Source organism: Panicum hallii, chromosome 9 (genome assembly GCF_002211085.1).
Source record: "Panicum hallii strain FIL2 chromosome 9, PHallii_v3.1, whole genome shotgun sequence".
Classification (NCBI taxonomy): Eukaryota; Viridiplantae; Streptophyta; class Magnoliopsida; order Poales; family Poaceae; genus Panicum; species Panicum hallii.
The window spans coordinates 60,137,805-60,163,327 of record NC_038050.1 but is presented as its reverse complement, the minus strand read 5'-3'; the positions used below and the strand labels follow the sequence as shown (position 1 = coordinate 60,163,327).

The following is a 25,523-nucleotide window of genomic DNA, read 5'->3' as shown; positions in this document are numbered from 1 at the left end:
AGATGTTGGTTGCAGACCATGGCTTTTACGTGACATCTCATCTATAAAATGTGGAAGAAAGTGAGTTGCTAGTTATTTCATATGACATGCCTTGTGTTTCTAAGATCACTATTATCCATAGTGATCTCCATTTTGTGAAATGCAGTGCCTAATTCACAGTTGCAGTACCATATGGTAAGTTGTAAAAAAACAGAATAATCCTACTACAGATAGTTGTTGTCAAGTTGACCATGATCACCGTAATTGCTGCTCCAAATCATGATAATACATTGAGTCTCACTCAAAATGGGAGACTCGAAGCTTAATGGTGCCGAAGGGGAAGAGTTGCGAGATTAATGGAGCTGAGCGACTTCGTGTAACGCGCCATGGGAATGGAAAAAAATTGCTGAGATTAATGGTGCCACATGACAGCTCGAGACTCGAGTAACACAGCGCGTGTTCAGGAGGGATCTGAAAATGAATCCTTGCGCCACCTTGTGTTAGCGCAAGTGTTCCGGCCTCCCGGATCGTGTTCTAGCCGTCTGATTAAATAATGCACCTGAGCCTGAGCCCCTGCTGCTGCTGCAGGATACGCGAGAGCAGCGGCGATAAACAAAACCCGTGCAAGCTTCTCGGTGCTGCTTGCCGGCCATCATCGGCAATCGGACAGCGAAAGCTGCCACCGTCGTTTTTACTTCCCCCCCTCCAACACCCCCCCCCCCCCCCCCTTTTTTTCCTCTCTCCTTTTGGTACAGATCTTCTCTGCTTTCAGCGACGCACAAGGCCCAGAGATCTGCATCATTGCATCGCGTTTCTGGCCCGGCCCGGCCCGCCTTTCCATTATCCAGCCATTCATTTTTCCAGAGTTTCACATCCATTACTGCATGTTTTGCAGGTTGCATGGAGTACGGAGTGCCGAAGCTTGCGCCCATGCATCCACTTGGTCCTGCCCACGAGCCACACGATACGATACAGGCACTCGCACTTGTACGCTACGACCAGGCCAGGCTATGGCCATCCCCAGCAGCAGGCTCCAGCTGAAGCCTACATTTCTGAATCTCGTCATCGCACCCCGCTCCCAGCCATGCATGCCCAAATCCTCTCCGAAGCCACCGCCCGGCCTACCTTCCATTCCCATCGTTTGCCCACCCTCGTGTTCGCTTCCGCCACGGATCGATGGCGCATGTGCTTCGTCGAGAACGAACTTATTCAGAGAGACTCGTCGAGCTCGAACTTATTCCTTGATAAACAGAAGAGTAACGCCTTTTAAAAAGAACGTGCTAAGATTCAGAGGCAACAGTGATGCACATCATTTCATAAAAAAAAAACTAATGATGCGCATCTTTACCAACCATGGGTGAACGCTTAGCAACCGATTGTGTGTTTGAAACTTCCGATCGTGCGTTGGCACCTAGATAATGAACTCGTTTTCGCTATGTGCTTCCAACGTTATTAGGTCAAGTAATAATAATAAGTAAACATAGGTTATTCTTGATTGACGAAGTGGCTAGACTAATTTTATTACGTTAACTTAAAAGATCACTCCATCCGGTATCCCAAAAGTCTCTAAACTACAAAACGCATCGTTGACCCTCTCATCAAAACATTAAGATGAACATAAAAAAATAATCAGGAAAAGATAACAATGTTAACATGAAAATTAGCGCAGGGAGCACTTCGTAAGCCAGTTCTCAATCAGAAGATAACAATATTGACATGAAAATAAAATTAAAATAATCATACGGCACGTATCTGTTACAGTCACTAGCTTTGCAACACGCTGCAGTGCCAAAGCCAAACGACACAGAACATCAGCCCAAAATAAAATACGGAGGAGTTCTCTAGCAACTACATTACAGTATCTTCTTTCTTCCGTGGTATAATATGGGTCAGGTCGGCATGGGTTAATCAGCCAACAAGCCTGCCCCGGCAGTAATCCTCATGCCCGTTTCATCATCAGCTACTTTCTTTACATCCAAACCACCTACGTGTCCGAGCGGAAGGTATCACACAACGGAATCATAGGCCTAACACAAACACTTGATAAGTAATTGGTGAGACTCCGTGGTCCTGTCCTCTGGCCACAGGAGTATCGGTGTCGCAGTTTTGAAGATGGTGATGCTGGATCGCTGATCACTGGTTGCGTTCCTGGCGTAAGCTCAGGTCGGGGCTGGTGGTCTGAGGTCCAAGCCCGAGCCATGGTTGGTTCTCTGGCATCTCCTTCTTCACAGGTGTAGCAGCATCTGAAGGGGAGCTTTGGTATGGTGCTTTCGCAGTAAGGCTGAAACGGGTAATAGCACAAGTTAGATCATCATCAACGAGTTGAGAAATTGGAACAGCAGTTGTGTCATCCTAACAGCAAGAGAAACCTACCGATCCTTTCTCTTCTCAAGAAACCGGCGAAGAGACGCCTTCGGAGCCTGGGGTATGTCTGCAGCACATACATTTCAGGAACAAATGAGCAAGACAGAAATCGATCGTTCAGATGTCAAATACATATGAACCGGTGGACTATTACCTGCTGCATTCTTCTGGGCACTGACCAAAGGAACCGGTGCAGCTGGCACAGCTGCAACCTTAGTGCTGTCAGAAATGGCTGCAACTGCTGGAGAAGGCAGCAAGGCAGAGTTCTGAGACACGGATGCACCCTTCCCGGCCATCTGCATCAGGTCGTTCGCCTTCTCAGCAGGGAAGTTATCGAACACAAGGACCTTCCCGGCGTAGAAGATAGTCAGCTGGCGCTTCTCTTTCTCCCTGAGAAAAGTCATGAGAAGACAAAGTTTTGAGTCCCAGTTACTGGAACCACAAATTTTGGTTGACATATGAATGTATCATCTTCAGCCTAATTTATAGCCAACTTATACAGGCTAACAATTTCACTGAATTGAAGTTTTAGGTTTCAGAACTAGGGCTGCACATATTTGTCATCCATTAATTTCTCGGCATGCGCCATGAATGAATTACTTACTAATAGTTCATAACAAGAAGATTTGGCACAGAAACTTCATAACTAGAAAGTTTGGCAATGAAATATCATAACAAGAAAGTTTGGCACCGGAACTGTGGTCTGCCAGACTTTGCAATGTAAAATTTGGTAAAGTGTAGCTTGCAACCTAACATGCATAAGAAACTTAGATCATACATTCCGAAACTACCAGGGAGCATAGTTATCACTGATTCGTTTCTAGAAATCGATCTCCATGTTGCTAGGAATGAATCACCTAGTTCATACAAAGAATTAGGGCCATGACTCAAACCATAGCTCAAGAGCATTTCTTACTCACAAAGAGTTCGCTTTATTTACTTAGTCAATTAACTAAGTACAACAGTTTCTTTTATTAAGGTAACTACGAGAGTTGTTTGTATGAACAAGAACAGCTCTGAACTGAAGCAAAATTAACTAACTACAACAGTTTTTTCATAGAAGTAACTAAAAACAGTTGTTTGTATGAACAAGAACAGCTCTGAACTGAAGCAAACCATATGGAGGGGTGCTTTGTCTCATGCTTCCAATACCTGGCATCAGGGGTTCCCTGCCCTGCGGCCTCGGAGCAGAACCCCGCGTTTTGGGGAAAGAGATTCATGGTCTCCTTCCTCGCGTCCCCTTTCTCTGCGTCGGCCGACGTCCTCTGTGCATCCGCTGCTTCAGCTGAAACAAGAAGAATGCACTTCTTTAGCAAAAAGATCACTAAATGGACAAAAAATTGTCAGATTCAAGACGCTAGAGCTGATCGACGCCCAAATTCTAGAAGGAAACCAAAAGGTAGAGTTTTGGTTCAAAAAAAAGAACTTCGGGGGTCCAGATCTAACATAAGACAACTACCGGAGCGCCTGAAATCGCAGTTTCTTGCACGAACCGAGCTGAAATTACAACTCGTCCCCAACATATACAGTTCTAATCTACGACAGAAATAGAAAACGGACCCAAGCGCCTAAAGATTCCGACTTTTCCTCCTCGAGATTCAGGAGACAGGGGCTCACCTCTGATGCCGAGGCCGACCTCCCCGGCGGCGGCGCCCTTCTCCCTGACGTAGCGGCTGAGGAGGCTGCAGGCCATGGCGAAGCTGGTGGCCTTCTCCATGGATTTCGCCGGAGCCATCTTCCCCGCGCGCGCAACTCAAATCTCCACGGAAGCAGAGAAGGAAGCAAGCCCCCGAACCGACCGGAATCAGCACGAAACTTGCTTCGATTCGCCCGGTGCCCTTGCCTCGAGGTGCTCTTGCTCTCCTCTGGTGTCCTTTCCCCTTTCCTGGGCCGTCGTCGCTGGCGATCGGCGTGTATAAATGCCAGAAGGGCTGAGCTTATCTTTATTTCGGCGCTGCAGCTGCAAGTTGGACTCTTCACCATTTCTCGGTTAGTTTATGTTTTGAGCACGTTGTTCCCGTGGCGGTTGGGCTTGAGCGGTGCCCCAGCTGGCAAGCTCCTGATGGTTTGGCAAGGTTGGTGCTTCGTGTTCGGAGCAGCATGCTTGATCGTTCCGTGATCGGATCACCGTCACCATCATATCACACCAGCAGGATCCGGCTGCCTGGACTGGGCCTGCAATGTTAGATAAAATAATAATATGGGCAGCATAACACTGTGGTTAGGGTTCCCCACAAGTTACACCAAAGCAAACTACTCCCAAACAGCACTGCTCCCAAACATATTAATATAAGGAAATGGCAGAGGGGACAGCTCTGGACGGTATAAACTAGTATGTTGTAACAAAAGGATCCGCATTCACGTGAGGTAGCTTTCAAAGGCTAAGTGGTCATGAAGGGCTGCATTGTTTTTCTTCATATTGAATCGGGGTGTCGATTTCCATTTTGCAACGTGCGTGTTTTCATTAAACAAACCGAGTTGTTGTGTCCCCCCCCCCCCCCCCGAAATTAATGAAGTATATAGGACTATAAAAGTAAGTGATAAGTACAACATGTCTGATTAAATAGATTAATTCCCTCCATGTATTTTAATAATAAATCTTAATTATACCGACCATTTTCAAAGCACCGATTTTAGTTTTTTTAAAGAATGTTTGTGAATATTCCTAGGAAAAAATGTTTTGAAATGATGTTAGCTAAATATCAATACCTACATATCACCTGAGATGATCGGAGAGGAATGTGTCAGACCCGCGTCCACGGAACTGTGCACATGGTGTACATATTCTAGGATAAGGGATGTGACATGGCCCACGCCTTACATCTATTGTAACTACTCGTAGTGTAGTAGAACTAATGATACAGTAGTAAAACTAGTCGGATACAAGAAACGGATACAGTAGGAAACTAGCCGAAAAGTATTTCGGTACGACTTCTGGGTTCCTATCCGACTAGGACTTCCATGTAACCATATCCCTCTAGACTATATAAGAGCGGATATGGACCCCCTCCAACCAACGGATCACCCAGGAGATCACTCGATCACCACCTAAGGCAATATAAACCACACAAGACGTAGGATATTACGCTCTCAGCGGTCCAAACCTGTCTAAACTTTATGTTCCTTGCATCTTCAAGTTCCTGATCTCAGCGACATCCTACCTACAAACTCACCACCTCGGGGGTATCCCTCGGTGGGTGTGGCGGTAAAACACCGATAGCTGGAGCGCCAGGTAGGGGTGCTCATCGAGCATCCACAGGAGAACTCGATGGTATCTCTCAGCTTCACCAGCACCATGCTCGATGAGGGTAAAACTTTCATCCTTGGCTCCTGGATCTGCGTCGCCAACGGCTTGGGTGGCTTCAACAGCCACCTAGCCATCTCCAGGAAACCGGAGGCCTCTGCACCAACTTGACGCAGCGACCTCGATGAGTTCATCGACAATCTCGACGAGTCGCTGCTCCCCTATCTAGTCCGGCAGATCAAAAAGATATCCGTTTTCGACGCAACTTCAAATCATGCTGCACCAGAACTAGTCGGATCGGACTCAAACCGATCTGGGAAGACTACACAATCCGAGTTCCTCTCCGACTTGGAGGAGGACTTGGATCATCTTCTCAAGATTCAAGACGAGGGAGCCACCACTTGTCGGAGGGCACCCGGTTTAGACAACTACCCAGACTCAAACGAAGAGTACCCTTCAACTACAAGTTGGAGCCGAGGAGAACTCGAGGATGAGGGAGCCACCGCTCGTCGGGATGCCCCAGTTCTCGACAACCACTCGCAACCCGATGATTACCCCGAATCATTTTCGGGTAATCATCTGGGTTTAACCATAACATCTACGTCGCAATCTATATGGAACCAGCTAATACCAACACAAGAAAAATTAACTTAAAGTTTGATGTACCTATCAAGCTATAAATGGCATTGTTGTGGAGTTATGGCATCTTCTAAAACCAAATCTAGCCTAATTAAACAAAATTCTTTTTTGACATACCTATCAAGCAATAAATATTACTATTAATCCTATGTAACTAATATGGAACAATGGAAGTTTCAATGGGAGTTTTTGCGATCTATATATATGTGGATCTAACAATAATGTAATATTATTATTGCAGTTTATTGTTGGCAATTATGAGGATTTTGTGTATGTTGAAAATGTGGTACATGGTCACATATGTGCTGATAGGACTCTTTCTACCATGGTGGGTGCAAAAAGAAGTGGAGGGAAAGTATGTTCTTACTGTTGCATGGCTACCTCTAATACGTACTATAGATGAGCTGTCATGAAATTCAAAATTGCCGGGCCTACTTTATAACTAATATGAAGCCAATGAATATGTGGGACTTTATATAGATATGGTTCAGAAAGAACTTGGATACAAAAGGTGCCCTTTCTATAGATCTAGGCTTATCCATTAGTTATTAGTTTTCTATTTTATTGTTTGCAAAAGGTACTCCACTATGCATAAAAATTGTTGTGTTAAGTTTGTTGCATTCATTTTACAACACCTTCGCTATATAATCCATTGCATGCCTCAGTTGATTAGTAATCCTCTAAGCAATCTCAGATTTAGTGTTGTAATTTTGAGATAACGTAGCATGTAGAATGTTACTTATAGCAGTGCTATTGTACTCCTGTGTGGTAATTTATCATGCAACACTCCATCCAAAATTACTTATTAGAGACCCATATTTACTATATTAGAATTTCAATTTCATGCACTATATTTTTATTGCATCTTTAAAATATTTGCCATTTTAATCAGTAGTTGTTGTGTTGTCGAATTAGAATATAGACGTCAATTTCTTTTGCAAATTTGCTGGTTTCTGTAAAGATATTTATCTAAGTATTCCTACTAGTTGAATGCTCGTGCGTTGCTACGGAAGGTAAAATAATCAAGTGTAAAAGATGTAAATCTACCAACAAATAATAGTATTCATCGTATACAACATTATCGTTACAAAAAGTATTAAAATAAATCAAACCCATATGTACACCATCGCCACCAAGGTCAACTAAATATGCAAACAAATTTATAAAAAATTCTAATTTATATCCCTTCCTATGATGCGGCTAAGATAATTTTTTACGTTTGCAGGAAGTAATTTTCAATAACAATTTGCGTCTGACGCCGACAAATCAATGATGAAGTTCTGCCACATAGTACGTCATCCTGTGAACAATTCAGACGAACAATTCAGACACATAAGTATACATCCATATAGTACACCTTCGTGGTAAGATAAAAAAAAAGACTTGTATACATTTGCCAATAGGAAGTAACATGATAAGATTTTCATATAGTAAAAAAATTAAACAAATATAATATATGTTGTAAATATGAATATATTACCTCATCTATAGCGTTAGGACCTTCTTATATACAATATTCTTTGTGTATGTACCGTTTCTCGTGAGTGTCTTTTTCTTCTTATTATCAGATTTTTTTTCTTCGCCTTCACACTAGGTTTTTTCTTATCCTTTTTCTTAGAGTTCTTCTTATCCTTCTTTTCATCTTCCTCGTCGCCTTCCTCAGCATTAGGTGGGAGTGCGAGGATCTTAATGTTTAATCTGGTGGTTGCTCTAGATAGCGCAACGTACAACTAACCATGTGAGAACACGGGTTCGGGCAAGTACACGCCCACGTTGGGAATAGTTTGCCCTTGTGCCTTGTTAACCGTCATATATATGGTAGTTTGCTGATGGTGAATTGGGTACACTCTCAGCCCTTGCGTTGTAAATAGCACAACCTATATACTAAGTGCATCTATTTTTTTAATGCAATCAATCCTCCGTGTCATGTTTATTGAAAAGTTACCTCCATTAGTGTGGTTTGTCAAATCTCTGAATGGAGTGCGAGAACGATTTGTTTCCATGGGATCCTTTTTATGGTTCTGATAAACACATAACAACCAAGCACAATGAGCGCTAAAGATGCAAATATTTTAATGACTTTGCTTGAACCATAAGGTTTTTATTATTATAGTAAACTTACAGTAGTCGCTCCTCCAAAATCTAGATGTGATGTGATGGGCCAGTCCTTGCAAATGTCATACACCAGTCATTTTCATGGAAAAAATAGACCATGGCACATTCAGTTCAAAGTGCCTGATATAATATCAAATGTATCAAAGAAGGCCCCGACTTCCGCGGCCGAGGCAGCAGTAACCGGCCCCGACTGCTTTGCGATGGAGGGCCTGGACTTCCGCGGCTGGCGTAGCAGTAACCGGCCCCGACTGCTTTCCGATGGAGGGCTGGGACTTCCGCGGCCGACGCAGCAGTAACCGGCTCCGACTGCTTTGCGATGGAGGGCTGGGACTTCCGGGGCCGACACAGCAGTAACCGGCCCCGACTGCTTTGCGATGGAGGGTCGGGACTTCCGCGGCCGACGCAGAAGTAACCGGCCCCGACTGCTTTGCGATGGAGGGCCGGGACTTCCGCGGCCGATGCAGTAGTAACCAGCCCCGTCTGCTTTGCTGTTGAGGCCTGGACTTTCGCAGCCGATGCAGCAGTAACCGGTCCCAACTGCTTTGCGATGGAGGCCTGGACTTTCGCAGCCGACGCAGCAGTAACCGGTCCCGACTGCTTTGCGATGGAGCGATGCTGTCGAGGAGTCATGGGCGGCTTTGCGGCGATCCTGGGAGGTTGGAGGCGGCCGCGTGCGCGAACCCTTAAGATGCCGGCGAGGATGACCCGCGGGTTGGGGGAAAGATGCCGGAGAGTGTGGTTCGGTAGTGGTGGTGGGAGGGGGGTGGGGGCGGTGACGGTGGCGGCGAGCGCGTGAGGGGGAGATGCACGAGTGACGGCCGCGGGGGAGGGGGATGCACGAGCGACGAACCCGGCAAGTGGGGGGAGATGGGTGGGGTGAGAGCGGCGGCGGCAAGCGGGCGGAGAGATGGGCGGTGGCGCCGGATATCGGGGGGGGGGGGGAGGGCAGAGGCGAGGTGCTCGTTACATAAAACTGCTCGCAAGGGGCAAGACGGGAGGGAACCGCTGGCGCGAGCTGGTGCCAGGATAGCGGGGAAAGGAATTAGGAGGATGTAGAGCCACGAGGAGGGCAGAGCCACGGGGAGGCAGACCCACGGGAGAGGTAAACTCAACTTTGTTCTTTTTATTGTAGTATAGATTTTCTGTATATTGATGCATTGCTAAAGATACATTAATTTTTGTGAGGTACATTTGTTCAATTATAAAATTTGTTGATATTTATCTTTTATTCAACAGTTCTTGCATTGGAACCAATGCTTCATGTAATTTCACGCTATTTATATAATGTAGAGATGAGGCTAATTATTGTGAATTGTTTGCTTCATATCTATTTCTAATGAACAATTCATTCAGTATATTTTGTTACGTTGGAATAGATAATTTTCATATAGTTAAGGGCACACATGATATAACATAATTATATTGCTAATACGTTGCAAGTTTATTGTAGATTATTCAAGATAAAAGTACCTTTGCTTATCATCAAGCCCATAAGCTATTTGGTAGAGTGGGTGTACAAGGTTCTCTACTTCTATGGAATGTTCCAACCTCAGATTCTTACACCAGCAAGGATTAAATATGTGACACTCAATAGAACATTTAGTCGTAACAAAGCTATTGAAGAACTAGGCTACAAACCTACTGTAACAATCAAGGTTCTTAATGTTTACTCTTTTTTTCATTATCTTCATACTTCATATTTATATTGGTGTAACTCCTTCATACCTGAAACACTCACACACTTTTCTAATATATGGTCACGATGGTTTAAAGACAACAGTCGAATCATACATTCAGTTGAAGATAAAGGTTTTTCTTAAAGAAAGAAAAAGATATGACTTTACATAAATTGCCTTTGTATTCTAACATACACATTATCCTTCTTGTAGTAAAGTTGACCTTACTAAATTTTCTAAAATATTATGCTCAATATTTCTTTCTGGCAATATAAATATTACTATATAATTATGAAAGGCGTAAGGTAATGAATAACAAGATGTGCTTAAGAGAGTAAAAGACCAAAGTATTTTCAATTCTTTTTACAAAGTCCTTAAAATTTTCAATGTAGTTACATTCTTAATTCCTCACTTTTGCCACTGATCAAGATACCTATCCATGATGCTTGCCATGCATCAACTTCAAGCACTGTTTAAGTAAAATGGTATACAATTCAAAGAGGACAAGAATAGTCGTCCTAACACTACCATGTCAAAAAAAGGTTCACTTGCAAAAATATAGATTTTAAATTTTTAGAAAGTAACTATATAATGAGAAGAAAACAAAATCTAGATGGTGGGCTACATAATTTTGAGGCTATATACATAAGTATTGATCATATTGCAAATATTATAATAGCTCTATGTGCAACAATGGAACATTATGCATGACAAGCTAACTAATTCTAACTCTTCCAATGTTAGGTTTTCATGCATGCATTCATTGTGACGACATGGTGTGCTTCTTGTTGCACACTAAAAATCGCTCTTCAGGATGACATAAGTGAAAGTCAGGGGTGATGATGCCTCCATATATAAAATTTTAGTATTTAAACTCATAAATCTCGTGAGGCAGGCTCATATACAATATGATTATTGTAAACTTTTTTTGGTAAGGATCACTTTGTAACAAATTAAGCATATAGTCAAATTATGCTACCTACAATACAAAATGATATATCTTGGTTAAATTCTAAATCCCTCACATACCATTGGTTAAACTCTAAATCCCTTTTATGCCACTGTCAATGACTATTGGAGTTGCCATAGATGCAATGATAGCATATGAGAGGCTACAAGTTTTCTCGGTGGCATATAAGGAAATTGCCTATATCTTGTATTTGTCTTATATGTGAAATAAAAAAAATCATCTTGCAAGATTTTGATCCTAGTACGTTTGTGATATTTTTATAACACTTGGGCTGTCATGTATAACAAAGAAAAAGATGTTGTTTCAACTTTTTGGCCAGCATTTGGATGGAAGTCCGTATTCGGCGAGTCCACACAAGTGTAAAGTGTTGGCGATGCTAGTTGATTTTATTTTACTTTTGCTAATGATGGGTGAAACTGCGGAGGGTGAGGTGCATACAAGGAAAACTAAACGTGTCCTTAGATCCAATGCACTACTGCAAAACAAGCTAAAGATCCACTTAAAAGTACCGGAATAAAGAAGATCTAGTATTAATGCTAGCATTAGTACGGCCGTATCGATCTTCTTTATGCCTGTATTTTTGAGGTGGACCGAAGCCTATGGATCCCTTCAGTATCGGGTGGTAACACCATCTGATACTAAAACATCAGACCCCATTAACACCCGGTACTAAAGGGTCCACCATGCGTTAAGGAAAGTATCTCCTACTCAATCACAATTGTTGTGCAGGTGAGATGGTAAGAGAGGTACGTACGTGGCAACAGGTTGCCAGTTCGAATCCTGACCACCGCACGTGCGCATATTTCGCGTGAAAAGTCGCATGACTCGTGAAAAAAAGGCCTCTTCCCAAGTTTAATATATTTTTTAACCCAAAATATTTTGTTACTAGGTGGAACCTCCACCCGGTACTGGTACTGAAAGAGGGACTTTTGGTAGCAGATATTTTACCCGGTAACAAAGATGGAAACTTTTAGTCTCAGCATCGCTGTACAAACTTTACCAACCGATATGGGTTTTTTCGAGCAGTGATGCTAACCAAATAACTTGGGCGGCCCGAATAGAACCTCCTGTTTCACGTTCTAAACAAATCAGGGAATTGAGTTGGTTCGGTCTGCATTTCCGCAAATTTCTCGGTAAGCGAATAAAATAATAAAATTGAAGCCCTATTCCCACTTGCACATGGATTTGAATCCCTACGGCACTACCAATTTCAGCAACCACTGGTGCGAGACGTCGCTGGGTTCAGACGTGGTCCACTGCTCAAACTGATCTGGAGCTGGAGGGCTGGAATCCCCCGAGAAATATGTACCAGCGCTGACAAGTGGGACCCACTAGACCGGGAGGCTCGCACGCCGGGATCGCCAGCCACAGATCGGATCGCAGTTCACCCAACCCACGGGCTCGCCAAGTCGCCATACAGAAAAGCTCAGACAGCCGCGCAGTGCGTGCCTCGTTGTGTCCGCCTCGAACCCGACGACGGCGACGGCGGCGGCGGCGGCAGGGGAGATGGAGGCGGCGGCTGCGGGCGGAGGGGGCGAAAGGTGGTGCGTGGTGACTGGCGGCCGCGGTTTCGCGGCCAGGCACCTGGTGACGATGCTGCTCCGCTCCGGCGAGTGGCGGGTGCGCGTGGCCGACCTGGCCCCCGCCATCGCGCTCGACCGCGACGAAGAGGAGGGGTTCCTGGGCGCCGCGCTCCGCGAAGGCCAGGCCGCCTACGTCTCCGCGGACCTCCGCGATAAGGTCCAGGTCGCCAGAGGTGTGTGTGTGTCTACCAATTCCCCCCGCCCCCCCACCCCCACCCCCACCCCCCCCGCGTCCCAGATCGTTAGCCAGGGTAGGCCGAAAGGCGATGCGCTTTCCGATTTCGATTCTCGTTGGTGTGCTTAAGAAATCGGATAGACTAGTGATGGGTGGCACGGGACCGCATGATTTAGTTCCCAATTGTTCTATGCGCCCGATACCATCTTCATTAATGTGGTAGTTCCGTATGATTTGAGTAATTTTAGAAGACTGCCCAGATACATACTTACATCGATAGATAGTACTAAATAGTGTTGATCCTACCCTTGTGGAACATTCATTTTGTTAGCTTCACATTGTATATATGACTGGTTGTAGTAGTCTAGTGCTCATTTCTTCTCAGATATTGCCCCTTACCTACCCACGTTGTTCCTGTGGAGATAATCAGTTGTTCCATAGAGGTACACCTCTGTGATATGGATGTAAATGGTGATACAAAACCATGAATCAATTTCGGATATTCAGCTCGAACATGGTATTTCGTAGTTGTTGGTTCTGGATCCTTGTTAACCTTATCGGGTGGAATATAGTGGTGTGAGAAGCATTAGGTTGATTTTATGCGGTGTACCAATGGAACATGTCTTGCTGCTTGTGAGGATTAGTTTTGAATCAGTTAATCAATGTCCCTCATTAGGTCGATATGATAGTGAACATGCAAGTAAGAACCAGTTAGTTACTGTCCCTCATTTTTGTCTATTTGTTCACTTTCAGATGTCTTGCTGTTAGTTGCTTTTGTCTTAGCAGCTCTCAAGTTTGTTCAATTTTGGCAACAGAGTAACTGTTGGTTCTGAGCTAATCTAATTTAAGTACCAGTTGGTTCTAATGTGCAAAAGTTCTGATTTGCATTACTCAATTAGTTAATTTACGTACGCAGCCTTTGTTCTTACATCCACTGCATATGTTCTCTTTCTGCAGCTTTTGAAGGGGCAGAAGTAGTTTTCCATATGGCTGCTCCAGATTCATCCATCAACAACTTCCACCTTCATTATTCAGTCAATGTCGAGGGTTGGTATTGCTAACTTGTGTGCAGCCAGGTTTGGTTCCTAGGGTGTGTTTGGTTTGTGGCCGAAGTATGCCCAAGCTAGGCAAGCCAAAATTTGGCACCTTTGACCAATTTTGGTGATCATTTGGTTGGGTTCCAAAACTTGGCTTGGTAGCCTCTCTTTGGCCTTCATTTTGGTGGTAATTTTAGTTCCAAAACTTCCACCAATATAGGGACCAAAATTGGTTTGGCTGCTAGGTGGTAATTTTAGTTGTAAGCCAAACACACCCTACTTCCTAATTACTCAAAATGGTTAACTTTGTGTAATGATTTTATTAAACATTGCACAGGAACGAAAAATGTTATTGATGCTTGTATCAGTTGCAAGGTGAAGAGACTCATCTACACTAGTTCACCGAGTGTTGTATTTGATGGAGTTCATGGAATTTTTAATGCAGATGAATCAATGCCTTACCCAGATAAGGTCTGTTCCTTATGGATTTCATTTTTTTTTTTATTTGTCACTGGTTCGCGCTTGTTTCCATCTTTCCTGACATGATGTTTTCTTACTCCAGTTTAATGATTCATATTCAGAAACGAAGGCAGATGGAGAAAAACTGGTGATGAGGGCTAATGGTAGGGAAGGGCTTCTTACTTGCTGTATACGCCCAAGTAGCATTTTTGGCCCTGGCGATAAGCTACTGGTTCCATCTTTGGTTGCTGCTGCAAGGGCAGGGAAATCCAAAGTAAGAATAGTTACTTATCTGTTGACTCCAGTATGCCAAGTTTAGTAAATTTTGATGATTGCATGTACATATTGACAACTCTCATAGACATATTCAGAATACCATTTGTTGAAGTAGTTGCTGGAATAATATGAAACTAAATAACTTTATATGTGGTGTCCCACATTTCTAACCCTTGTTTATATTTCAGAGAAGCTTCGTATGAAACTGTTTTTCATGTTAATACGCTTTCTGAAAAACACAATCTGCTTCCTGTGCAGTACATTATTGGTGATGGGAACAACTACTATGATTTCACCTATGTGGAAAATGTGGCATATGGCCATGTTTGTGCAGAGAAAACTCTATCATCTGAAGATGGTGCAAAGATAGCCGCTGGAAAAGTAAAGATCTCACTTAACATATAAACCTCTAGGGAAGTTAGGATCTTTGCTCAGGATCTTACTTTTAAGCTTTGTATTTGGTTTTTTTTTCCAGACCTATTTTATAACAAATATGGAGCCCATCAAATTCTGGGAGTTCATGTCATTGATTTTAGAAGGTCTTGGATATGAAAGGTATTAATGTTTCCATTAAATATCATCTTCCATTTGGTTAACTTTATGTTATGTGAAACATTGTAGAATGTTGAGAGCGTGTATTGTTTGAGCAGACTGTATCCTAATATTTAGGTTGCTCCTCCACATTGACTTCATGTAGAGTAATGTATATTTAGAGCTAGGACATATATTAGTACCAACCAAGTCTATGATAGTAACGATCCACATGACTAGAAAGCTCATGAACCTTATCTCAAAGGCTCAAATTCGTGTGCTAATATTTTTCCTGTTAGATATATCATGTTTCCTGTTCACTGAATTGCTCCTGTAGGTTTTCATATGATTCTGTTGTTATCTTTATTTGACTTTCAGGTTAAGCTTATTTATCAGCTAACTTTTGAGTATATCCAAATGATTTCCTTCACTTTCATCCCTAGATTAAAATAGAGCATTATTTTCGAATTCTGAAAATTTTAAGACATGGTGAGAGAAATTATTTTGTTTATTCTGTAAGCTCATTAATAGATTGTTGGGTCTCCTAATTATTTATGCTATTGAAGTTACCTTAGCTGTTACTGATCTTAGATGTTTACCTGCTACACTTATGTTTACTGTGCCCTTCCATGTTACATAAGAAAGATCACAACCTATGAAAGTATTTTAATGATGAGTAGTCCAGATGTGTTTCATTTCTGTATGAGCAGTTCAATAACAATTGTACTAATCTTTTAGAACTTCATTGCAGGCCTTCAATAAAAATACCTGTCTCTGTTATGATGCCAGTGGCTCATGTTGTAGAATGGACTTACAAGAAATTTGCCAAGTATGGAATGAAAGTTCCTCAGCTGACCCCTTCAAGGATTAGGCTGCTCTCGTGTAACAGGACATTCAGCTGCTCAAGAGCAAAGGACCAGCTTGGTTATGAGCCCCTCGTGCCCCTTAAGGTGTTTATCTATATCCTTTAGCTTCATTAGTTGTCTTTCTTCTTTTTTTGAAAGAAAATTAGTTGTATTTCTTAGCATGATGTGCTTTTGTGTTTGATGGGGTTGGAGCAATTAGTTCATTAAGGCGTATGATTCCAGTATGTTGCCTACTTTGCAATAACTAATCGATCACTATTTTGAAATTCAGGAAGGACTGAAGAGAACAGTAGAATCATACCCCCATCTGCGAGCTCAGAATCAGACAAGCATATCAAAGGCCTCAGTTTTCCTTGGGAATGGAAATTGTATGAATTGCTCCCCCCACCCACCATCTACCCACTCTATATATTTATAGCAATTTTTTTGAAATGCTCACCAGTTTATCTATCTATATGCAGTAGCAAAAACATTACTTTGGGAAGATACGAAGCAAACAGTGACAGTGCTACTACTATTGGCTGTTATCTACTACCACTTGTTTACATGTGGTTACACCTTCATCACAGCTATGGCAAAGCTTTTGTCACTGACTGCATTGTTTTTATTCATTCATGGCATGCTTCCAGCAAATGTGTATGGTCCTTTGTTATCCTTTTTCTTTTGTTGCATTTAACCACCATTTTGGTTGTTCATAGTAGCACTTTGTTGACTGTTCTAATTTACTATATTGGATAATACCTTTGCAGATTTGGCCACAAGGTTGAGAAACTTGAGGCCTCAAATTTTCACATCACACAGGTGGAGGCCCATCATGTAGCTCATTCCATCAGCTCGTCATGGAACTCTTTAGTCGGTGCTCTAAGATCTCTTTGCAGAGGAAATGATTGGCCATTGTTTTTAAAGGCATGCTAAGCCCTACTTCTGTCTGATGCTTGTACATTTAAATAGAGTTCTTTAGTACATGCTTCACAGTTCACATTCTAAATCCTGTGGGAGGCATAGTGATTCTTGGCATATTTTTCTGTTAAAATGTCATTGTCATTCCTTTGTGATTTGTGCCAGGTTGCATTATCCCTGCTGGTTGTCAGCATCCTTAGTTCAATGTCGTCGCAGGCTGCCTTCAAAATAGGTATGGAAAATCGTCACACTTCCCTTATGTACCGCAGTACAAGCAGCATGACACTTGACTGATTGTGAGGAATTTCCCATGTAAACAACAGGTACTGCTCTGGTTTTCACTGGCTTCAAAGCATATGAGAAATGGGAGGACACCATCGACAGCATGGTCGGCGACGTGTGCTCTATTCTTCTGCACATTGGTTCTACTAAGAAATCTTCCAGCCAGAAACAAAAGTAGATGTGGATCTTGCAAACGATCAGTTGCTTCATTTAGTGCTATTATATTGCTGTTTCAGCCGTTTCTTGTTTTTGTACGCCTTGAATTTCTCTGTATTCTTTTATTGACGTAACAGAATTGCCTAGCGGCTGATAAGGAAGCTTTTAGACCTTTTTCCTTTAGGTAGTTGTCTAGTTGATGTATGGTATGAAACTGTATGCTTTCTCCCCCTCTGAGAGGTTCTTTTCTCATATATATTGCTTGACAGATAAATTCATCTTGCAATAAGGGTCTATTTCGGCTTCGGGCTTCACTTGTTTTTTGAATATCGAAATATTGTAACGTGAAGCTGTTTTATAGCCCGGGCTAAAATAAATTAGAAACCGGATGAGCTTTGGCTTCTGTTTTGGGGGGGGAAACCGTCCCAAACGGCCGATAAGTTTGCTGAATGGAGTACTTCGAGGCAAATTTTCTTGATTGTACTGTGCAGCTCTCTGCAAGTTTGATTGTTTGAACCATCAGGCATCAGCCGTCGTTGCACTCACGTGGTGATTTCGCGTCGAGCTCGCGCTCAGCGTTCCACGTGTTGCCCGAAACGCGCGCTACGTGGCTAGCGAACGAGCGCCACGACACGAACCACCTCGGGGCCCGGGGTCCTCTTCATCGGCAACCGGATCACCACCGTCCGTCCGCGCCCGCGACCAACGCACGGCCCTTGCTCTTCGCACCAGTCAGTCGCACCCCCGCACACTCCGATTCGAGTCGCCGCCCTCGCCGCCGTTCCGCCGAGCACCTCACTCCCGCACACCGCAATGGCCTCCTCCCTCGCCGCGCGCCGCCTCCTCTCCCGCGCCGCCGCAGCGCGCCGCCTCGCCCTCCCCTCCGCCTCCGCTCCCGCCCCCGCGGTAGCTCCCCGCCGTTTCTCCGCCGACGCGGGGCCGCCTCCGCCGACGCAGACGCTCCCGCCGCCTCCGCTGGAGCCCGCTGCCGAGCCGCCCAGATCGGAGGGCACCGGCGCCTCGTCCTCGTCCTCGTCGTCCACCACCGCCGGTGCCGGAGGGGCCCACAGGTCGTCGCCGGGAGCCGCGGCTGGGACGCGGCGCCAGGGCGGTACGGGCTACCAGGAGGAGCAGGAGAAGGTCCTCCGCGCGTCGCTGCTCCACGTGGTTGCGATTCGAACCCGCCCCTCCAAATCCGCTTCCATTTTTGCGCGCGTCTTCGTTGTTTGAGCGAAATTTGTTGGTCGTGTGTGCTGTAGCCGCGCATGGGGTGGAGCGAGTCGGCCATGGTCGCTGGTGCCAGGGACGTCGGCATTTCGCCGGCCATTGTGGGCGCCTTCCCAAGGAAGGAGGCCGCCCTTGTTGAGGTATCATTGCTTATCAGTCAGATGATTTGCGTTTGCGAGCTTATTGATTCTATGAGATACCCAGATTAATCTCCCTAAGTAAAGAATATTTGGTGATGCTGCATACTCCCTCCGTCCCAAATTACAATTTGTTTTGACTTTTTTAGATACATAGATTTTGCTATGTATCCAGATATAGTGTACATCTAGGTGCATAGAAAATATATGTATCTAGAAAAACCAAAACGAATTGTAATTTGGGACGGAGGTAGTACTTACATTGAATTGGTGATATAGCGATGGTGCATGGTTCACTTAAGGTATCAATTCGTTGGGTTGGAAGCTAACATGACCAATCTCGTTATTGGTGGTAATGATTCTTGTTGTGTTTGTGCAGTCATCTGATGAATGATCATCACCACACTTATTCTGTGCTTTGTGCTTGCATTTTGACCTGCGTTGACGCTAGTAATGCCGTGGGAAAAGAATTTAGCTCCTCTAGTCCTAAATAAGGGTTGCTCACAACATGTGCTGCCAAAATTTTAAAAACATTGATAACTAATATACATGAAAGGATCCATCTACGTGAAAATTATACTTTTATTATTTTAAAGTACAAATGAAAAATAACTGCCATAGATGAGTGCTGGAGACCATGATGATGTCCTAAAACGGATTTGCTTAGGAACAAAATGTGTTGTTATCCTGAGGGCTTTAGTTCAAAATCAGGAGGGCTCTACGTTCTTGTTGCTTGGAATTAGGGAAAGGCCCACTTACTGATGCTTAATTCCTACCTGACACAGTTTGTATTTGAATTAACTGCACTTGGGCTCAGTATGGTTATAACCCTTGTATTTCTATAGGTTTTTCCAAATGGAGGGTTTCTATTTATTTTATTATTATGTATCCCATGTTTGCACAAATATTTTCGTTTTAAGTTAAGATTTTGATTAGCAAGGCTTGGTCAGCTGATAATGGAAGCACGAGTAATGTCTAATGACCATCCTAGTTGGGTAGGTTAGTATACATTACTAGATTTGGTTCCATATGTTGAAACCATGGATGCATTGCACATTCATAATACTCTCTTGTGTTAATATTCATGCTTCTCGCAAAGAATTTAGCCATGTTTTAGATATGCAATCTCTCTGACAATTGTATGGCAATTATTTATCAAGATCTTCCTTTGCCTCAAAATAAAAGGTGTGGTGGTTCTCGTTGAAGCTTTATGGTAGCTATGGGCTATGGACTGATGTTTATTTTCTTTAACTTCATTGTATTAACAATTCATTTCTGTCATTCATTTGCTAATGACAGTCTAAATGCTTTATATGGACATGTTGGTGAGGATTTCTTTACTAGCTAGCTTTCATCAACACCAAATGCCACTATGCCAGACAATATAGTTGAATTGGCGGTATACAGGATGATAATAGTTCTGACTATTTTTTCTATCTGGAATGCCTGCATTTCATTTTCAAGTTGACAACTGGAATTGCAGCATACAAGCTATCTGTTTTATTTCTCCTAGGGTTCTTGAATACAGGATGTTTCCTTAGTCCTTATTATATCTGAAATGTATGTGTGTTTCCTTAGATTGTTATTGTATGAGGCTAGGTTGCCTTCGTTTTTATGGTACCATTAAAGACTTCATGAAAATGAGCATACAACACCTATTTGACTTTTTTAAGAAAAATGGAGGCTTGAGCATTCCTATGCTTTGATACCCTTCCTGCTTAACTATTCTTATGCTTGAGCATTCCTACAGGACAATTATTGCCTCAGATGTGCTAGTCCTGTACAATTATCTCTTCTTTGATTTGTCAAGTTCCTCATTATTGTAATGTCTCTGGACTCCCTGGGTAGTACTGCCATCTGTGTTGGCTACAATGATTCCATTTCAGCTACTCAGTGAGCTAACACTTGTTGTCATTTGTCAATCATGACAATACTTGATGCTTTGTTTGTTGGCAATGCTTTTCACACTGACTTAGGTTACTGTATTATGTTCAAGTTGTGTATAGATGACAAACACCTTGCAGGTGTTACTTGTGTTGATTTAGTTGTGTTGAAGGGAGAGGTGGTGGGAAAGAGATATGGAAGAAAGCCATAGAGTGAGGAATAAGAAAATATAACTGAAGTGAAAATGGAGTTGGATGGCAGATCGGGATCCATGATGGGCTTAAGTTTACAGATTCTAATATTTTGAGTTTAAGGAGTGAATTATGATAAAAAGAAAGTTGTTGGTAGATTTGAGGTCATCTTGTTTGTGATGGCGACTAATTCTGAATCACGGGAAACTTGACCTCCTCTAGTCAATTCAATTATTGCATATTTTCAAAAGGAAAATCCTTGCTTCTGTGGTGTGGCTCACTTTAGATGATCCCTTGCTGTTGCCTTGTACATAGTGCCCCATTTTTCTGTTTTGAACTGATGTTATTCCACCAGTGTTCTAAACTTCTGATGCATCTTCCCAGATTCTTGAATGGCTTGACCTCCAACATGAAATTCTGCTTAACTATCAGATAAATTAAGTGAAAGACGCCTGATACGACTATACGTGTAGGCTTCTATAATCTGCACAAATAATTGGATATTCCAATGTTAACATGAAGCAATAGCATCGTGGCACATGATCCATCTTCATTTTACTTCATTGAATGAGTAATCATCTTTAGCAAAAATATTATTAGAAAAGTTCTGGAAAGTCTAAAGTTAATTGTTTTTCTCTGTTAAAATGTGCCTGTGTTGATTATCTTTTCGTATTTCTGTGTAGTTTTTCATGGATGACTGCCTTCAACAACTGATGGATCGCATTGATGCTGGCGAAGGAGAGCAGTTGAAGAACTTAATACTGAGTGAGAGGCTCGCAAAACTTGTTCGGATGAGGCTGGAGATGCAGGCACCTTATATATCAAAGTGGCCTCAAGCACTGAGTATCCAGGTGTGCCGTAGTATTCTTCCTTTTGGCTTGTGAGTTTATTTCAGTCCCATGGATATAATACCAGCTGTATCGTACTTGACAGTCTCAACCAGCAAACGTCTCAACAAGCTTGAAGCAGCGAGCTGTCCTGGTTGATGAGATTTGGCATGCAGCTGGAGATGCTGGATCAGATATTGATTGGTATGTTAAGCGTACTGTGCTTGGTGGTATCTACTCAACCTCTGAGGTGTATATGTTGACGGACAATTCTCCAGGTTTGCACTTCTCCAGAACACTATTGGTTTCCAATTCTTGTTTTTTTGCAAGTGATTTCTGGCAGCAGTTTGACTGTTTGACTTTGACAGCAAGGATTGAAATGAAAAAAAGACGTTTCTGATACACTAGTTGAACTGCCAGTGGTTTAGAAGGCAGATGATTTACCATTTCTTTTCTTTGGAAATAATGCCGGAGTGAATTGCATTTGTGACTGACAGTTCCTTTCTTTTCTTATTTGAAAGTTAGAGTTCTTTTCTTTTCCCCAAGTTATCTGGAAATGCATAATAGAAGCAGAACATTTTTTGTTACTCTGCTGTCTTACATTTTTGCTCTTTGTTTTTGCTTGTGTAATATGATTAAAACATAGAACGAAGCAGTCCAAAGAACGTGCTGGACTCAAATACTGGTCTTCTGGATTCATTGTTGAGAAAGCACATCATATAATTAACGATAAGGGTCCTTGTCTCGTTTTCTGTTAGTGTCGATCACATTCAAGTAAATAGCTTCCATTCCATATTTTGCTCCATTCTAAATTTGAGGTGTTATGGGATTCTAGATTGTCCAAGAAGTCCTGGTGTTTGCATGATAGTTATGTACTAGTCTTTGCATTTTTAATGGATTGTTCCCACTTGTGGCACTTGGCAGAGTTTCGCGATACGTGGACGTTTGTGAACCGCCGTATCAAGGATGCTCTTGATCTGCAGAAAACCTTCCAAGAGGTAGGACATCCTGTGCCCAAATTACATCATCACCCGAGCTATTTCGTCATGTGTCATGTGGCCTCCTTGGTATCAAGCATTGACCTGTTGAATCAAACAATTCCTTCTCAGGCTGCGTACCTAGCTGAAGCCGTGGGAGCAGGCATGGGCGGCACCGTGCAGGGTGTCCTGAACCGAGTCTTCCAGAACCGAGGTTCATGAACTGGAGGAGTTCTGCAGGATGCATCGACTACTTTTACATTCTCAAATGTCTCTCCGATCCACAAGCGCCTTTTTCGTTCTCCAGTTGGCATGTTGTTTAATAAAGCGAATTGTGCTGTGGTTCCATATCACGTTAGGGTTTGGTGACAGTGTATATAATAACCCTAGGTTCATTTCAAATGAACGCTGCCAGATCTTGTGGTCCCGTCCACGTGCATGCGTGCAAAGGCGTGGGATTATTCGCTTTGAGGTCAGCTTCGGTGTTAATGGGTGACGACACGTAAGGCTACGCTTCAGCTTTTCCTGAAAGTAGTTTTTTTTCTGATGAAGCTGAGGTTATTTTAAAAAATATTTGGCGAAATAGCTTTTCTTGTGGAAGCTGATCGATGCCATATTTTGTAGTTCTGTCCCGTCAGTAAGCTGAAATGAGTTTTATGAAAGGCGAAGCCGGTTTAAAACTACCTGTTTCATGAAAGGTGAAGCCGGTTTAAAACTGCCGGTTTCAAGTGAAGCTCTTCACGAAACTAGCGAAATTATTGAAGAAGTTACCTTAAAAGGGAACCTTCAGGAAAGGAGCCAGATGGATGGATGTGCCAAAACAAGGCGGATGGAATATTCCAGGAACCGACCGCCATGATTGGGGAGCACGTTACGGGCGCGCATTTGCCATGGCGTCAGTTGAGGCTTTGAGGAGGGTTTGGCTTGCTCTGGCAGAATAAGCAGCAGGTGGTCATGTGCAAGGTTACAAGGACAGGCAATGTGAAAGCATGGAAAAGGATACATGTAGTTTGGCGACGAAGACTTGGGAGTTGACGCCGATCGATCAACGATCAATTCGGCGAACGTCAGGGTGCTTTCGTCACGCACGGACCCGCACGAGCAAGCTACTCGCAAATATATACATAATGACTATAGCATAAGTGTGTTTGGTAGAGTACTGGCAGCAACAGAGCATGAACATTATCGTCCTCGTCCAGCAACCAATGACTAATGCTAGTACTAACGAGCTTTCTTGTCCTGACCAAATTAATGCCTTCACCATTGTGAACTTCATCCGGATAGTATAATTGACTAAGGGGGTGTTTTGTTCCACGGACTAAATTTTAGTCCCCATCAAATCGAATGTTTGGTTATTAATTAGAAATATTAAATATAGATTAATTATAGATCTAATTGCACTAATTTGCGATAAATCTATTAAGTCTAATTAGTCTATGATTTGATAATATGATGCTACAATAAACATGTGCTAATGATAAATTAGTTAGGCTTAATAGATTCGTCTCGCGAATTAGCATTCATATTAGTTTTATAATTACCTCATATTTAGCTCTCCTAATTAATATCCAAAGATTCGATATGACAAGGACCAAACACTCCCTAAGTAAATTTGTCATTTTTTAGCCGCGAAAAAGATTTATCATTTTTTAGAAAAAGGGTCAAAGAATAATACGTACGTTAGTATCACTAGACTACGATTGCTCTGTGCTTCGTTTCAAAAAACAAAAAAGATTCCTCTGTGCTTGGAAAGTTTTAGATCTCACAGCTTTATATCAAGATTTTTCCCCATTCACTAAGGCTAGCTTATACCATCGCATTGACTAGCCCTAGCTTTTATATATGGGTCATTAACTAGATTGTGCTTTAGCGAGGCTCCGTGATGTCATTGTCGCATTCTCGTCGGCCAGACGCATTTGTTCGTACCGTGATGACTAGGACACGCGTAAAAGTGATTCATAGTGTGTGGTGTTGTGTATAAGCATGATATAGAATCTCATGGATCACGTGAACTCGATTAAAAGAATATACTAGACTTCACAACCCATCGGATTTCATAAATTCAACATCCATCATATCATCATCGGTTATGCTAGCATCAGAGCATCCGATGCTAAAAAAAATTGAACACCCCCAACCCAGCATACTGATGTTGCAGTGAAATTTTTTTACATAATTTTGTAGCGACAAGTATGATGTGATGTTACAGCGATAAAAGGCACTCCAACCTCAATAACTGATGTTGCGGTGGACTTTTTACATAATTTTTTTATTACAATAGGGATAGGGATACGATGGTGTTGCAACAAGAGTCTAAGTTGTTTACTGGTGTTGCAGCCGGAGTTTCAATTGATTATTAATATTGCAATAGTTATTTTAAAATTATTCGATGGTCGACATGTGATGCTGCAGTGGTCACTAAAAGTATGTTTGAGATGTGACGTGACGTTGCAACAACTATTTTGGGATGTTACATAAATTTATTCTAGATGTTTCAATAGTTGACTTGCCATATTACACCTTTTTAATCTAAGCGACTAATTCTGTATTTTCTTATTTTTAAGAAAAATATTTTTAAATATTGCAATTGTGGTTCAAAAATATCATAATTTTTTTTCTAAATATTGCAAAAAGTAAGTGTCGATGTTACTTAACTCTATTTCTACACATTATTGTTCTTACATGATGTTGCATGAAATATTATGTTACGTTGCGGTGGAAATTTTATATCATAGAATCGAATAACAGAATTACATATCCTTTAACATTGCAAGCTGTGATTTTTAAATATTGTATTAATTAATTTTCAATGTTGCAGCAGAATGTCCGATGAAAAACTTTCCATCGAACGTCCCGGGTGGTAGTTACTCCGTATCATCCTACTTGCCCTCGCCCGCTCCGACACCTTACCCTCCCCCATCTATTTTTGGCTATTTTCTTGCCGCCACATCGACCCGCTCCTTCCATGCTAACTCGACTAGGTTAGGGCAAGCTTGACACCACCCTCCGGCGGTCCTCCTCTCAGCAT

The 25,523-nt window shown here is 42.6% G+C and overlaps 3 protein-coding genes across 3 annotated transcripts; 2 read left to right on the top strand and 1 right to left on the bottom strand.

Moving 5' to 3' along the window:
- Positions 1 to 1,676: 1,676 nt before the first annotated feature.
- LOC112876839 (protein TIFY 10a-like) lies at positions 1,677 to 4,277 on the bottom strand. The gene is made up of 5 exons (XM_025941019.1): positions 3,961 to 4,277; positions 3,496 to 3,628; positions 2,498 to 2,733; positions 2,353 to 2,410; positions 1,677 to 2,260 (listed from the first exon to the last, which is right to left on the bottom strand). The coding sequence occupies exons 1-5, from the start codon at positions 4,076 to 4,078 to the stop codon at positions 2,113 to 2,115; spliced, it is 693 nt and encodes a 230-aa protein (XP_025796804.1). The 5' UTR covers positions 4,079 to 4,277; the 3' UTR covers positions 1,677 to 2,112.
- An 8,052-nt stretch (positions 4,278 to 12,329) lies between these two features.
- On the top strand, positions 12,330 to 17,566 carry LOC112877458 (3beta-hydroxysteroid-dehydrogenase/decarboxylase-like). The gene is made up of 12 exons (XM_025941767.1): positions 12,330 to 12,743; positions 13,703 to 13,792; positions 14,120 to 14,253; positions 14,345 to 14,515; positions 14,776 to 14,898; positions 14,993 to 15,072; positions 15,800 to 15,998; positions 16,186 to 16,282; positions 16,376 to 16,550; positions 16,664 to 16,820; positions 16,980 to 17,046; positions 17,138 to 17,566. The coding sequence occupies exons 1-12, from the start codon at positions 12,494 to 12,496 to the stop codon at positions 17,272 to 17,274; spliced, it is 1,680 nt and encodes a 559-aa protein (XP_025797552.1). The 5' UTR covers positions 12,330 to 12,493; the 3' UTR covers positions 17,275 to 17,566.
- A 352-nt stretch (positions 17,567 to 17,918) lies between these two features.
- On the top strand, positions 17,919 to 22,922 carry LOC112873596 (ubiquinone biosynthesis protein COQ9-B, mitochondrial). The gene is made up of 6 exons (XM_025936606.1): positions 17,919 to 18,419; positions 18,512 to 18,619; positions 21,375 to 21,542; positions 21,625 to 21,796; positions 22,443 to 22,516; positions 22,628 to 22,922. Exons 1-6 carry the CDS (start codon positions 18,066 to 18,068, stop codon positions 22,715 to 22,717), a joined length of 966 nt encoding a protein of 321 aa, XP_025792391.1. The 5' UTR covers positions 17,919 to 18,065; the 3' UTR covers positions 22,718 to 22,922.
- The last annotated feature ends 2,601 nt before the right edge of the window (positions 22,923 to 25,523 follow it).